Source organism: Heloderma suspectum, chromosome 8 (genome assembly GCF_057233095.1).
Source record: "Heloderma suspectum isolate Gila_16-S chromosome 8, 16-S_ref, whole genome shotgun sequence".
NCBI lineage: Eukaryota > Metazoa > Chordata > Lepidosauria > Squamata > Helodermatidae > Heloderma > Heloderma suspectum.
The window spans coordinates 34,755,901-34,772,338 of NC_139465.1; the positions used below are offsets into that span (position 1 = coordinate 34,755,901).

The following is a 16,438-nucleotide window of genomic DNA, read 5'->3' on the forward strand; positions in this document are numbered from 1 at the left end:
CTGTTGGAAAAGAGTGTTTGCTATGATCAGCATGTTCTCTTGGCAAAACTCTATTAGCTTTTGTCCTGCTTCGTTTTGTACACCAAGGCCATGCCTGCCTGTTATCCCGGTGATTTCTTGACTTCCTACTTTAGCATTCCAATCCCCTATAATGAAGAGGACATCTTTTTTTTATGTTAGTTCTAGAAGGTGTTGTAGGTCTTCATAGAACCGATCAACCTCAGCTTCTTCAGCCTCAGTGGTTGGGGCATAGACTTGAATTACTGTGATGTTGAATGGTTTGCCTTGGATTCGTACTGAGATCATTCTATCATTTTTAAGATTGTACCCCAGTACTGCTTTTCCCACCCTTTTGTTGACTATGAGTGCTACTCCCTTTCTTCCAAGGGATTCTTGCCCACAATAGTAGATATGATGGTCACCTGAATTAAATTTGCCCATGCCTGTCCATTTTAGTTCGCTGATTCCCAAGATGTCGATGTTCAATCTTGCCATCTCATGTTTGACCACCTCCAGCTTACCTTGATTCATTGATCTGACATTCCAGGTTCCTAAACAATATTGTTCTTTACAGCATCGGATTTTCTTTTCACCGCCAGACACATCCACAGCTGAGTGTCCTTTCGGCTTTGGCCCAGCCGCTTCACTCTTTCTGGTGCTACTTGGAAATACCCTCTGCTCTTCCCCAGTAGCATATTGGACACCTTCCGACCTGAGGGGCTCATCTTCCGGCGTCATCTCTTTTAGCCTTGTGATACGTTCCATGGGGTTTTCTTGGCAAGAATACTGGAGTGGGTTGCCATTTCCTTCTCCAGTGGACCACATTTTGTCAGAACTCTCTGCCATGACCTGTCCGTCTTGGGTGGCCCTGCACGGCATAGCTTATGGCTTCACTGAGTTACGCAAGCCCCTTCGCCACAACAAGGCAGTGATCCATGAAGGGGCTCCTACTACTACTACACATTTTATCCTAAAATGCACATTTCCACATGCATTTTGATAGTCTGGGGCTTTTTTTAAGCTGGCAACTGCTTTGCAGTTTTGGAGGAGTGCGGAATTGGAAGGATATTTAGATCCTGAACCACACATTCGTTTGGGAGGTGCAAATCAGCTCACTTCACTTCCTAATGTGGACCAAATGAAATCCTCCACCTTCCCTCTCTGGAAACCTGACTGCAGCCCTGCATGCTTCTGGAGCTGACTGAAGTACGTACCAGGGCTTAGGCTCCCTTTTGTAACAGTACTAGCTAAATTATTTCTGCCAGGTATGATGGGGCCTAGTCCCATTATCCCCAAAAGGAAAAGATGCCTAAAGTGCCAGTTCCCACTGAAGGAGAGGCCCAACAAGTTTCTCTTTTTGGAGCTACTGGGGCCCACTTCTGTCTGCTACCCACCGCTCTTCCCCAAGACATGGGGTTTTCCCCTGTGGAGTAGAGGGAGGTAGTAGCAACACACAGCAGAGTACAAGGGTGTGTGCAAGAAGATTGAGGCTGGGAGTAGACAGAAACTCATGGTGAGCTATGCTGCACATCTTGATTCTCCTTGTTATATTTAAATCAGAGGTAGTCATCTAGGTGATCACCCCTACTTCAGCATTCTCCCCATTCCTAGTCGGCAGCCGTCTAAATGCAACTGTCAGCATTCACTTCTGTATCTTTGAAAAACTGAAAATCTGTCTGTCTGTCTGTCTGTCTCTCTCTCTCTGGGCTTCATAAACTTAATCAGGGATTTTCAGCGTTCACATACAAACATCAACATTCACCAGATTTTGGACATTCACTGCAACACCCACAGATTGAAAGTTACTAGGGAGATTTACTTACTTGTACGTTTCTTTATCTGTGCAATTAGAAAGACATTAGGCTTTCATTTTATAGGTTGACACTGAGACTTAATTTCCCCCAATTGTAATGGGGCTGTTTTAATATAATATTATCTGTGTTTCGGGAAAAGGATGGATTTTCACTGTGTGCCTAAGAAACATCAACGGAATGTCTGTTCAATACCCATGTTGAGTGGGAATAGATACCCAGTTTATTTTTTGACTGTAACTTTAGATTAATTAGTTTTTTCCCCAATTTGCACAGCAAGGTAATGTAGATGTGTTGCTGCTGCTTGACTTTTCGCTTAATCCTTTGAGTGGATATTTAATCTTTTTGTTATATATTAGAATTAGAGACTTGGAAGATATGAATAATTAATCTAATTATGTGCCTATCACTTTAATTTCTTTAATGTTTTATAGATTTTTTAAACACACACACACACACTCCAACTTCACAAATTGGTTTAGGATAGGAAACCCTTTTAAAGGATTTTGTGTTTCATCAAATAAGTGCAATTTCGGGGAGGGAAAGTACTACATTAAATTCAGAGCTATGCAAATGGAGAATAGTTAATCCCAGAGCACTTCAGACCAGCTTTACAGGGTGTGCTTCCGGCATTTGTAACTTGCCTTTAGGAAGTTAGAATGTTGTAGGGTGGGCGGGGAGGACAATTTCAGTAACTTGCTGCTGTGAGACTTACTACTTGTTCTCCAATTTACTTGGCCTCAGTGAGAAGGAGGAAAGATTGCTTCATCTTGTACCAGGCTTTTCCAACCTTGTGTCCACAGATGTTAGAATCATAGAATCATAGAATAGTAGGGTTGGAAGGGGCCTACAAGGCCATTGAGTCCAACCCCCTGCCCAATGCAGGAATCCAAGTCAGTTGTGGGACTACAACTGCCATCATTCCCAGGCATCAGGGAGAATGGGAGTTCTATGGTAATCCTTAAGGGACCCAGGTCCCAAGCCATTTAGGACTTTATCAGTTAAGACCAGCATCTTGAATTGAGCCCAGAAACAAACCAGCATCCTGTGCAACTCAACTGGCTCTCACCAGCAATCTAGCTGCCACACTCTGCACCAGTTGCAGTTTCCGTATGCTTTTCCAGTGGGTAGCCCCACATAGAGTGTATTATGGTAGTCTAATCTGGAGGTAACTAAAGTATGAATAACTGATGTCTGAAAGTACAAAATGATACAGGGTGTGGAGAAAGTGGATAGGGAGACTTTTCCCTTTCTCATAATACTAGAACTTGGGGTCATCCCATGAAGCTGATTTGTGAGAGATTCAGGACAGATAAAAAGAAGGACTTCTTCACACAGCGCATAGTTAAACTATGGAATTCACTTCCACAAGACATAGTGATTAGGGATGGGCAAACTCACCCTAGTCCAGGTCATGCACTGCTCACTGGACCCCCACTGGCCACTGCCCCTGCTCACCGTACAGTCCGTGGGTGCCCGGCAAACAGTGTGCGGTCACCGGATCCCTCACCGAGCTGCCATTTTGCATAAAAATGGTGGCTCAGGCTTTTCCATAAAGCCCCATATATGCAAATGGCAGCCATTAAGTGGCCATTTACGCAAGATTACAGGCAACATCCCACGGTATCCTTAATAGTGATGGCCACCAATATGGATGGCTTTAAAAGGGTGTTAGACACATTCCTGGAGGATAAGGCTATCAATGGCTACTAGTCCTGATGGCTATGTGCTACCTCCAGTACTAGAGGCAGTGAGCCAATGTACACCAGTTGCTGGGGAACATGGCTGGGAGGGTGCTGTTGCGCTCATGTCCTTGTGGGTTTCCCATCGACAGCTGGTTGGCTACTGTGTGAACAGAATGCTGGACTAGATGGACCCTTGGTCTGATCCAACATGGCTGTTTTCATGTTCTTCTCTGCTTGTTATAAGTTACATTCATTTACTCTGCAATAAGCTGCCCTCCACCCATTTTAAAGACAAGTGTGGAGAACAGTCAGTGTGGTGTAGTGATTAGAGTGGTTGACTAGTATTTGGAAGACTGAGGCCCAAAACCCTATTCAGCCATGAAGCTGTCTTGGGTGACCTTGGGCCAAACCAGTCACTACCCCTCAGATCTACCGTACAGGTGGGAGACCTATAGGTTGCCTTGAGCTCCTTGGAGAACAGGTGGGATAATGATGTAAGAAATAGATAAGCCAAGCATGATTTTTGTTATGGTACCTCTTAAAGGACCATGGGAATGATTGGTAGTTTGGTGAGTTGTTGAAAATTTTCTGCAAGGAATCCTTACAGCGGTATCCCCCTGCCCCCAAGCTACAAATTCCCAGGTTTTCCTGGGGAAAGAAAATGACCCTAATATAGATCTGCCCCACATATATTCACAAGAGCAGGATAATGCATACTCACCAATTTATTAAAATTATCTGTAAAAGTGGTCTTTTGTCTTGCGCTTTCAGGCAGTGGTGGGCTATAAAATCTACGACAAACAAGGTATCTCAGTATGTCTATGATGCTCCATTCAGTTACTAATTCTGTTGTGTCTTTAAGTCAATAGAAGGAAACTGCTTGTCCTTTCAGTTCTATTAAAAGTCTTCCTGAAAAGTCTAAGCTTCCACACTAAGGCTTTCCTATGGTGAGCTGATACTAGTTGTAGTTTGATACCCAGGCTGAACCCAGCATGGGAGCTGAACTGGAATAGAAATCAATGAAATAGCATTAGAGTGCAATTGCCACTCATTATCAGAAGCAAAAGACCACTGTAATTCACAAGCCGAAAACATTTTACCAGCTGTTTTCAGAAAGCATTAGTTTTGGTATGTTTTCAATTTCCATGCCTCTCTAAACCACTTGGCCTATAAAGACCATTATTATTGTCATCCACAAATTTGTGGAATTAAACCTATACAAATTCTTCCAAGCTTTCACTGCTTTCTGATTTGATCTGCTTTCTCTCCACCTCTTTACTCTCCCAGTCACTATTTTAGTGTCTTTTTTCCAGAGTGATAAGTATTGTGTGCCTCAAGGACAACACCGAGCATTTGTACACCCTGTTATTTTAGATAGTGCACCCCATGCTAATATGAATATCACTTGGCATTGAGGCCTTTTTGAATTCATCCCTTTGTGTCATGGCACAAGGTCAATGGTAGGTCCCCATGAGGAATTCCTACATAAGGATGTCAAAATATCGCATCAATCTGGTTCAGTTTTATCCTCCATGCCGACAGAATCAGACCGCCCCCCCGAAAACCCCCGTTAATGGTTCTGTCTCTTCCTACTTTTGTAAAAATGCTTGGGAATCTTCCTATGGTGCTGTTATTCCATTCGCTGTGCTGTCATGACATTGTGTTACCATGCTGTCCATGATTGTTCAGGCAGTACAGTTCCATGAAACAGTACCAGGTACTTCCTGGGACTCTTGGTATACTGTTGTGAGAAGGGAGAAGATGGCAGCCATTGTACTTCCTGTGCTGAGCACTCTAGTGCAAATCTTGAATCCAACTGACTTCACTGGAGGTAAAAATGGATACAGTTTCCTAGAAATCTGTTGTCTGGATCCCTAAATCTCCATTTGATACAAACCCAACAAACATTTCAAACCCAGCAAATGTTATTTAGTAGCACCCAGAAGCAAGCCCCATCATTTACAAACGATATCAATATTTTCTACCATCTCTTCTGTTGCCCCCATCCACTTGAGGCAGTTGATTGATTAATCTCAGTAGGCAAAGCACATTGCAGGAATCTGGTATAACTTGCTTAAAGTTTTGTACTTTAACCATATTATGAATATCATTATGTTTTTCCTGTGATGAGCTTATCGAGAAAGCCTTTCTCTCTCATCTTAGTTTTTGCTTCCCTGAATGAATAATTCTAGCATCGAGACTCCCATGATCAGACTTAAATGTGTCTGTGCTGTGTAAAGAATGGTGGCTGAGGGAGAGAGAGAGCAAGAGCAGTATAGTTATTTGGAGAACGTCCATCAAGACACTTAGTTATGTGATTCACTTAAGAGAAACTTAGTCTGTGGCCCACTAAAATGAACTTAACAAATAAGGTATTTTTTGCAGGAAGCCTGCAGCGCACAGGGATGTCTGTTGCTGAGAAATTCGGTTCTTTTTGGGATTGACAGAGTTCCGTGGCATGCCTGACTTGATTTGCATTTACGGGCTGAGCCTTGTTTTTTTCCCCAAAACTCCAGGAACATTTTGCATATTTTTGTGTGTGTCAAGCCACAATTTGTGCAAATAGAGATTTACACAAATTGCAGCCAAAATTTGTGCAAATTTGCATAATTTGAACAAATTGTGACTGAAATTTGCACATATTATTCAAGATGTAATCTGTGCAAATTAAAAAAAAACATGGAAAAATCTGCAAACTCACCTGACTCACTGCAGACTGAGTTGGGCTCTGCACCAGAAAATGGAATGAAGTCCGGGGGGTGGGGGTCAAACCAGGGAAAACGTGTCAAGGTCCACTCCCCAAATGGATTCTTCCAGCATCCCTGAGTGCATGTAGTTTTGTGATACATCATGCAAGGAGCTAAAGGATGAGAGTGCAAATCAATAGAAAAATGTCTATTTGTTTTCTACATGTTACAGCAGACAGAGGGCTGATTCCAAAAAGAGCACCCTCATCCCCGCCCCCCTCCATAACACATAACTATCACTCACCCTGTGTATGACATTGTTAATCTCCTGATCCTCACTCCTGCTGAAGATCATTGGCTGTCACTGGTGTGTGTGTGTGTGTGTGTGTGAGAGAGAGAGAGAGAGAGAGAGGGATGTAACTTCCAACATGATGATGGCACTTCATGGGGTAAGTGATACTAAAGATTACAAGGAGAGATCTAATAGCAATGCAAGGAAATTGTTTTCAGCAACAGCCCCATCTCTGTCATAAAGTCTAGTTTTATTCCTAAAAGAACAGCAAAAGGAAAAACCAGATGACAATAATGTCTCCTAGAAAGTTTCCAAAAGAAAATTCCCAAAATCTTTATCCCTATAATACCTTCATTAAGCCAACTTAAAGGTCACAAAATACTGTGCAAGCTTTCAAGTTCTCCAGAACTCCCCATCAGTCAAGGCGGTAAACCTGATGGTTTAAAAAAAAAAAAAAAATCAGTGGCAGCCAAATTGGGTAGCTTTATCTAATAACTGGGGGGGGGGGGCAGCTCCAGCTTCAGGTGGTATAAGGCAGGGTATAGGGCAAATAAACAAACAAACAAATAAGATCATCTTCCTTCAGGAGGAGGAAGGATCCCACCTTCAAGTGGTTAAATTTGATTAAATTAAATTTGACTGGGCAGGGAGCTGGACTAGAAGACCCCCAAAGCACCTTCTAACTCTATAAATCTACCATTCTAAATGGTAAAGCCATCAACCTTTTTCTTCCCACCATCACTTTTTAATATATCCTGCTAGCCTTCAAGAGCTGATTGAGGAACAATAAAATAAAAACATTGGTGTAGAAACAGCATTTGCACAGGTTTAATAAACATGGATATAACTTCAAAATGGCATATGCCTATAAAATTGGAAGGTCCAGAGTAGTACTTTAGTTTAGGCAATTATCAGATGGGCAGTGTTTAGTGGAGAGGAAACATATGATCATTTACAAAAAGAAGCTTAATTAATTCCAAGTGCAAATATTTTAGGCAGTGAAATGATACATGATTGGTGTGTGCAGTTAATGAGTAAGTCTGTTAGCTGCAAAACTTCTAATTCATGGCAAAATTGATGAGTATCTTCCGCAGGCCAAATTCAAATAATGAAAATGCCGACCTTGCAAGGTAATGGATTCCTTAAGCACTCTTCTAAGATTCAGGAAATTAGTCAAATCAAATTAAACCTAGGCCATGCTACTGCTGCAAAGCTGAATTTCCCCAACATTATGTGTGGGCATAATTGGAGACAACTGTGTTTCAGAGCAGCTGTGCAGGTTGCAAAAGGATAATAAGGCCCAGCCTTGTCAGGTCAGATTGATAAATCTTTATGGAGAAACATGAATTGGGAGCTTGTTTTGTCCAGGTACATATTTAGAGAATGCTTAAAGCATGAAGGAGGATTTCTTCAAAACCAAATTAAGTGTAGCATAAATAAATCTGTGGCAGAATAAGCCTGGCTAGTAGATAGAAGCCCACCTGAAATGTGAGCAGCAGACCCAGGTGGTTATAGCACAGGGAAAAGAATGGCAAGGTGTCAGCAAAAAATGCCTATGGCTTAAGTTGACTTGAGCTACAGAGGGTTGTATGATGTTCCCTGTTAATAGGAATACTCAGCTGGAAAGCCAGCCAAGACCTGAGAGCAGAGGCTGCCCTATCTAAATCCAACTATATCGGATAATGCCTGGCCAAATCTCCAGTGTTCCATTTGTGGGCAAGGTGTTTGTGAATGTGATGATGACCCAACTCCAGTGATTTCAGGATGATACCGATTAACTAGAACAGGGCTGTACAACCTGCCTTCCCACAGCCCTCCACAAGCCACCCTGATGCTGAACACATGCACTGGGAATAAGCACTCTTTTATTGCAAGAAAGGACAATATATTTTCAGACTATAAACAAACAAACAAATAAATAAATAAAGGATGATATACTATAAATAAATACAATATAAATAAAAAGGATACTATATTTTCAGACTAAATAAATAAAGGATAATATACTATAAATAAATATAATATAAATAAAAAGGTTAATGTATTTTCAGACCGAATGAGCATCTGTAACTATGTTCATGCCCAGCTGGCTGCCCCCTGACCATAATTTGGAGGAGGAGAAGGAGGATGGAAGGATGCTGCAATGACCGGTGTTATCCCAGCCAGGCCGATTGATGGCAGGTCTGTTTGCGACTGCCCCGTTGCCTGCCACTCCCTAGATGGCAATTTGGGAGCTCCTAGGCTGTGGGGCCCCTGGACTTCATCCCCGAGATCCATTCCAAGCTGCACCAACTCAGGTGCTGTTGCACTTATGTCCTGCTTGTGGGTTTCCTTTGGGCAGCTGGTTGGCCACTGTGTGAACAGAATGTGGACTAGATGGAATCATGGTCTGATCCAGCAGGGCTCTCCTTATGTTCTTATGGACCACTGTTCAGAGAGGGTATGTTTGTCAGGACCATAGTAGAGAATAAAATGAATGAAATTCCCCTCCCCACTGCCCACTCAGAACACAAGAACATAACAGCTATGCTGTATCAGACCAAAGGCCTGTCGAGACCCACAGTGGCCACCCAGCTGCCTGTAGGAAGCCCACAAGTAGGACATGACTGCAACAGCACCCTCCCACTCATGTTCCCCAGCAACTGTGCTTCAGAGGCCTACTGCCTCCAATACTGGAGGTAGCATATAACCATCATGACTAGTAGCCCCTGATAGCCTTATCCTTCAAGAGTTTGTCTAATCCCCCTTTAAAGCCTCCCTTTAAAGCATCACTACTCTGGCTTTCCCTGGGCTGCTATTTATATAACAAAAAATATGCACATTCACAGAATGAATTCATGCATTCCCGTAATTGCCATCACAACAAGTTTTGCCTGGGGAAGGTACCCATTTGTGTTGTGCTGTCTGTTTGTATGTCTGAGTGCAAGCAATAGTGAGTGTAGCACATAGGCCAGAGAAGCATCAGGGACCAAGGGTCTGGTTCAGCACAGTGAACTCATGTTTTATAACTTAGCACTGGAACTATAATGTTTTGAAGGTAGGAAGGAAGCAGGCAAACCTCCCCATATATAAATCAGCACTTTTCTTAGCACTGATGCTCTGTTAGTCACAGAAGAGTTTAACAGGAAGACCATCAACCACGTAAGATAAGGTTACACATCCGACACACCACATATTACCATGTACCTTCCTGTTGTTTTTGTCTTCCCGTTACAGGCTTGTATTTCTTTCACCTTGCAGTGATGGCACGGAGCTCACACCTACAAATCTGACCACAGGTCTTTAAAATTACTCCAAAATTTGTTTCACTTATTCTGTTCTCCAATGTAGCATGCTTAAAACAGGTGACAAGTGTTTCATTGATATATTCTATCAAGTAGTATATCTCCACTGTTTCATTTTTCTCCACTCATACTATTGACAGTGTAACATTTGAAAGTAGGACTACTGATTTATATTAAAACACAGCTCCATTTTGAAGTAACTTAGCATACGTAATTTAAATTGTGCAGTACAAAGTTCGTCCTAAATGTTTGTGGATTTCCACATCTACTTGGAATTTGTTGTTGCTGTGTTCAGACCAAACATAACTCTTGTCTGTTTAGGTGTACATGTTTTTACAAAATGAATCTTGCTAAATACACACACCAAATGATTTATGTCTTTAAATATGTCTTTAAATATTTCTAAGCCATCTTTCTGGACCATGTCTACTCAAGAACAAACAATTATAGAACAAAAAGTATAAAAAGAAAAATACAATAATATATTTATAATACAACCTAAAAAATTCAAAAATACAACAACAACAACCCCCCTCCCACACATTAAAATATCATTCAGCCAGGGTAAAAAAAAAACAGAATAAAACGCCATATCAATAAGGCAGGAAGGAGGGGACAGAGTTTGGAGGCAGAGTGTGGACATTTAAACCCCAGCTTGAACGTCTTAGGGAGGCCAAGAGAGGCAGAAGGGAAGAAGATGGCAGGAGAAGGTTGCAGGAGAAGGAAAGGAAGTGCAGAGGAAGCTTAACTAGGAGAGATGGAGAAGGAATGAAGTAGGATGGCAGAAGGAGAGAGGGAGATAGCTAGCAGAGAGAAACTGGTGAGAGAGACCAGGGGACACCAAGGCGGTATAGTAGGGGATAACCCCAAGAGATACTTACCCTAGGAGGAGGATAGTGAAAGGCTGAAAAGGGCTTGGAGAGATCAACAGGTACATCACAAACAAGGCTCCGCTACTAGCCCAGCCCTTAGCCAAGCCTCTTCAAGAACCCCCTCCCTACAATTCTTCAGTGCCTAGACAGCCAGCCTCAGAGCCAACCAAGAGAGCAAGAGACAGGGGGCCATTCCCAACCAGCTATACATACTTACCTCACTCAGCCACCACAGTGTAGGGGGTTGCAGTAACCCTTATCAGTGACAGCCCTGCCCACACCAACATCCATCTGTTCCATAGAGAAAAAGGTTGCTTATTCTATACTTACCTTTATTTCTTTTATGAACTATTGTAAGATTCTAATAGTTGAAGTGAACCCTACTTCAGTTGATATTTGAGTCTGGTATTTTAACTGTGGAACCTACAGCAGCCAGAGGTTTTGAGGTGTCCTTGCCACCCACTCCCGTGGGGACACACCTCTACACAACCTGGAAAATGTGGAGATGGGCTATATTAAAGATAAGATTGTTGTTGGCAGCGACTTTCTCTGAAGCAAATATAAGAGCTGCTGGCATGTCCTTTCCTTTTTCCTTTAAGAGAATTAGCATGATTAAAATTGGTTCTGGTTACTTTGCTTGAACTTTGTAGGATTCCATCTGCAGCAAAGTCCAAAAATAGTTCTGGAATACGCAGTATACTGCAATGCTAATTTTGCCAGCAATGCAGCTCGGGGAAGATTGGCACCCATTTGATGGCGCATTTTCCTCTGTGATTCCACTTCTGGCTGCTGATCTCTTAGGGACCAGGGAGGGAAAAGGATATCAGACTGAGGAATTCTGTCAATGCTAGTGCTACCAAACTGCTGAAAAGTGATTAGAGCACAGACTGTGTACACCATGGTTAACACTCTTACACACAGCCTTAAAGTCTAACTATCCGAGGACAGGTACTGGCAAAATGCCTGGGAGATGAATGGCAGGTCCTGGATTCTCTCTAGGTAAGCTTTCCGTGTTGCGGTACAACACACAGCTGCTCCCTCCCAAACATAGGCCCTGTGTGAGTGTGGTTTTAAGCCCACTTCTTTTCAGCCTTTAACTGCTCTCTTCTGCTGCTGCTTGTTCCTTCACCCATGGTTCCCTTGGAATTCTGCTTCCCTTAGGACCTGTGCCAGTTTCCTGCCAGAAATCACCCCCCCACACACACACACACACACTGTTATTTGCCCTTGAAGGTGCTGTTTATTTCACAATTTCTAGCGAGGAAACTGGTGTGGGCCCCGGATCACGAGCACATTCTGGACCTCAGCTGTGTGTTCTTCAAAATAAAAGTGTCCAGTTTAAGGGAAAACTATCAATAGCCTAACATGTCATTTGGCTCTTAGCAGTGATGGCTCCAGGATTTTGAGGCCCTTGGGCAAGACGTCCACAGTGGGGCTGATCCCTCAATGAGTCTCCCTTCTCGCTGCCATTGTTACCGGCTATTATTGCTCCTCATCCTCTTTCTCATCATTGCTACCACTTCCTTGCTTGGCAGGCAGAGAGCCAGGGATCAAGTAGGCAGGGACATCTGCTGCTGCTTCTTCTCACCACCGCTGTTGCCTGGGCCAGAGTGAGAGGCAGGTGACCAAGCAGGTGAAGAGGACAAGCAACTTCAGAGGGCTCTTTCAGTGGGCCCCTGCTGGGGTGTGGGCTCTTGGCAGGTGCCCCACCATGCCTATCCTTGATGGTGACCCTGGCCCTTAGGCACTGAGGGCATCTCTAAGAGGTAAAAGGTAAAGGTGTCCCCAACCAGTCATGTCCGACTCTAGGGTGTGGTGCTCATCTCCATTCCTAAGCCGAAGAGCCAGCGCTGTCCGAAGACACTTCCGTGGTCATGTGGCCGGCATGACTGAACACCGAGGTGCACGGAACGCTGTTACCTTTCCCACCGAAGCAGTGCCTATTTATCTACTTGCAGTTTCTTGCTTTCGAACTGCTAGGTTGGCAGGAGCTGGGACTGAAGACGGGAGCTCACTCCGTCACGCGGCACTCGGGTCTCGAACTGCTGTCCTGCCGACCTTCCAGTCTGCAGTTCCGCATCTTAACCACTAAGCCACCATGGCCCCATGAGGGCATCTCTACACCAGCCTAAAATCCTGCAGATAAAACAGGGCTTTCTGCTTCCGTTTTAAATGCGGGATCACCACAACTCCCTTTTTCACCCGCTTCCTTTCCCCCCTCTCCTTTCTCCCTCCTTCCTGCATCTGAGTCTTCCATTATTTTTCATTGATCTATCTATCTATCTATCTATCTATCTATCTATCTATCTATCTATCTATCTACAATATTTATATACTGCTCCACATAAGAAGATTTCAGAGCAGTGAACAACGCAGTAAAACAATAAAACAGCAGGTTAAAAGAGTTAAAACATTTTTTAAAAGACAAACACCAATAAAGTGGAATTTAACAAACCATGGCTGGTCATGCAAGGAAGGCCTCTTGAAATAACATCTTCAGGAGACTCCAGAAGGAACACAATGTTGGCACCCGCCTGACCTCTATAGGCAGGGAATTCCACAGGAAGGGGGCCACCACACCGAAGGCTCTTTTCCTGGTGTACTCCAACCGGGCCATAGGTCCATGTGGAACCACCAGGAACATGCCCTCTGATGACCTCAGACTTGCTGCTGTTATTGCCGCTTTTACTCTTTTCACAGAGGGAACTCAAGTGGAATACAACAGGGTAATTTGGTAGCTCATTATCTGTGATCTATTTAAAAATGGAACAAAGGGCATGTAGTGCAGGAGATGCCCTGGAGGGTCATGGCGTCATGTAAAGAGCCCGCAAACTTCCGTGACGGAGCAATCTCAATTGCAGGATAAAAGCTCTGTGTGAAGAAAGCCACATTCGGAAGGTTATGCAATTGTCCTCATCACAACCAGATGGAATGGAAACCATTCCATGGAATGGAGGAGCCAATGGCAGCTGGCCTCTCAGCTGAGCCAGTGGAGTGGTCGTGCTTCCCATCTCTGTCTCTACTGCTGCAGCCAGTCAAAAGAGTTGCTAATAGATTATACATTTTACAGAGTTTCTCCATAACCAAATGAGTTCCCACAGGACTACACGTGCAGGAAAATGCTGTACAACCTCCACCTGCTCAGTTCGGAACGCAGCAGACCATCCCTGAATATACTGGGAGAATGCTGAAGAAGTTTCTTATCACTGTCTAAGCAGCTGGCATGTTTAGTACGCGCAAGCTCTCCATCTGCCCTCAATAGGTTAAGTTTATGCTGTGTTATATCTGTGGTGGAAATTCATCTTTTTGAAGTCTCCTTTGCTTGCCAGCACAGCAGAGGTCGGTAATACTAGCTGTGTCTTTTATTAATGGAACCTGCTGTCTTTACACAGAAACAAGATTATCTTGTTTTAGTCCAATCCATATCCACACAGGGCTTTTGGAGGAAACCTGATCCCTGCATAAAACTGATGGAAGATTCTGTTCAGATTAGGAAATACTGTGGTCCATCACCTTGTGCAGCTTGAATGTCTCCAAAGCCTTAATAGATGACATATTTCCAAGACATTTTAGTGATGAGGGAGTAGATGGTCGTAGCTTCTAAGAGGTTACATTTCCAATGTCTTAATTAAGAAATTAAGTCTCTTTGCCACAGGGGTGGATAGACTTTAGGCTTGCAGGATTTACTTTGTTGTTGTTTTTTATTAGAACCCTGAGATCCACCAACTGGAGCCAAGTGTAAAAGACTTAGTACTGAAGAACTGTGAGTCCAGCAATTTGTTTTGAGTAGAGTACCAGAAGTGGAACATGGGAAGCTGCCTTATACTGAGCCCTTGGTCCACCTAGCCCAGGATTGTTGACACTGACCGGCAGCAATGGCTGTCCAGAGTTTCAGGCAGGATTCCTTCTTAGCCTTACCTGGAGATGCCAGGGATTGAACTGAGGTCCTTTTGCATGCAAAACAGGTGCTCTACCAGTGAGCTATGGCCCTTCCCCTTGAGCTGTTTGAATGCGGCTCAGTGAACTCACATGGGTGGGTGGGTGGAGATGCAGCATCATGGCTGGCAGCCCCCTCCCTGCACACATTATGGATGCTAATAAGGAGGGAAGATCCTGAAGCCATGATGCCCCCCCCCCATACATTGAGTGAAGTTTGAACCTCAGGGATGGGGAACTTGGGGCCGTCCAGTGTTGTTCAACTACATTATCCCTGACCACATTGGCCATGCTGAATTATTATTATTATTATTATTATTATTATTATTATTTACATTTCTATACTGCCCAATAGCCAAAGCTTTCTGGGTGGTTTGCAAAGATTAAAAACATCACAAATACAGTATATGGAGATTAAAATTCATTTACATGAAAAACGCATGAACAGACATATGAGGCTGATAGAAGCTGGAAACTAACAACATGTAGAGGTTCCCCCCCACCCCACCCCCACCCCGTTTAAAAAATCTCTTCCCAAGTTTAGTCAAATGAAAAGTTGTTGGTTTTGCGGGGCAGGTTAACCCTGAGATTAGAGCTAGTCATTTCTCTTGGTAAATTAGCCACCTATTGGTTTTCACTCACCATTTCATATCTGGAGGGTGGGAGATTAAACCGTGCATTGATTGGCTTGGCGCAGACTAGAGTAAGGCTTGGTTTCAAGGCAGGAGGATGAATGGAGGCGTTTCAAAGTTTAGGACACTCACCAGTGCTACACCACATAAATCACAGTGCAAACTGTGTGATTATACCCTGCAGGGAAATAGACTGTGTGTTTATGGGGCTCTTCACTGAGCACTTAGGAATAATCTGATATAAAGCAGCAGGGGAGGAGAGTAATGACAACTTCAAATTAGTTTAATGAATGTTTACATTAAATGGAGAAGGGGGGGAAACGCTTTTCTACAAACCTGCAAACACAAAGTGACAGTTTTCTTTCCAGATGAGAACACTTTACTTTTCCTTTAAAAGGGAGAAGGCTTGTGTCAATTTTAACCCTTTCAGAACTGTTCCACTCATATTTCCATAATGACAAAGAGAGATCTACGCTGTCCTTCTTCCTTTCGGTCTCCCTGTCTTCCATTGGATTTACTGCTGGTTGTGAGTTTTAGCTGGTCCTGAATTGGATCATATTTTCTTTTTTCATAGAGCCTCTGCTTGCTCACATGTCCTCTGACCAATTCCATCTCTCTGTGTGTGTCTGTTAGAGATGGGCGAATGAACGATGTTCATGATTGCCAGGTTCTCCTAACATTGGCTCACCTCTAGGGACATCTGTCACGGGTAAATCAGGCCCTTTTTGGGCCCAGTGGATTCCCACGGTGTCCCGGCTTGGCTTGCCTTTGTGAGCTGAGCCGGGAGTTTGTTTCCGAAATCTAGGAACTTTGATTTCCTCGCAGAAATCCATTTCTGCAACTTACAGCCATAATTTGCACAAATTGGTGTTTGCGGGGGGTGGGCGGAGTTCCTGCCCTGCTGCTGCCACCCGTTCCTGGGCTGGGGCTGACAATGGCAGGGAGAGAGGGAGGTTGTGCGGCGGTGACAGGGAGGGAGGGTTGTGCCGTGGTGGTGGTTGCGCCCCATCATCACACAACCTTCCCTCTCTCCCGGCCAGTGCCAACTCCAGCCTGGACAGCTCCCATTCTCTGGGCTAGGGCTTGTGCCAGCGCCGGCAGGGAGAGAAGGAGAGTTGCGCAAAGACAGAAAATCCGCTAGCTGGCATGACTCACTGTCAGGCCAGCTGGTGGAACTTAGAATGGAGTTGAGGGGGGTGAGCCGATGAAACTTCATCAAACTCCACCCCACAATTGTAT

The 16,438-nt window shown here is 43.9% G+C and overlaps 1 protein-coding gene across 2 annotated transcripts in view; it reads left to right on the forward strand.

Annotated features, from left to right (window-relative positions):
• Positions 1–16,438, forward strand: part of WWOX (WW domain containing oxidoreductase) — an 879,648-nt gene that overhangs the window by 690,107 nt on the left and 173,103 nt on the right. Inside the window, exon 9 of one of the 2 annotated variants that reach the window (XM_084811939.1) lies at positions 9,692–10,141. The exons of the other annotated variant lie outside the window; for it this stretch is intronic. Within the exon in view, the coding sequence (XP_084668065.1) occupies positions 9,692–9,718 (27 nt within the window). The 3' untranslated portion in view covers positions 9,719–10,141. Of the gene's footprint in view, positions 1–9,691; positions 10,142–16,438 lie in introns of those variants that run through there. 2 annotated transcript variants of the gene reach the window in all.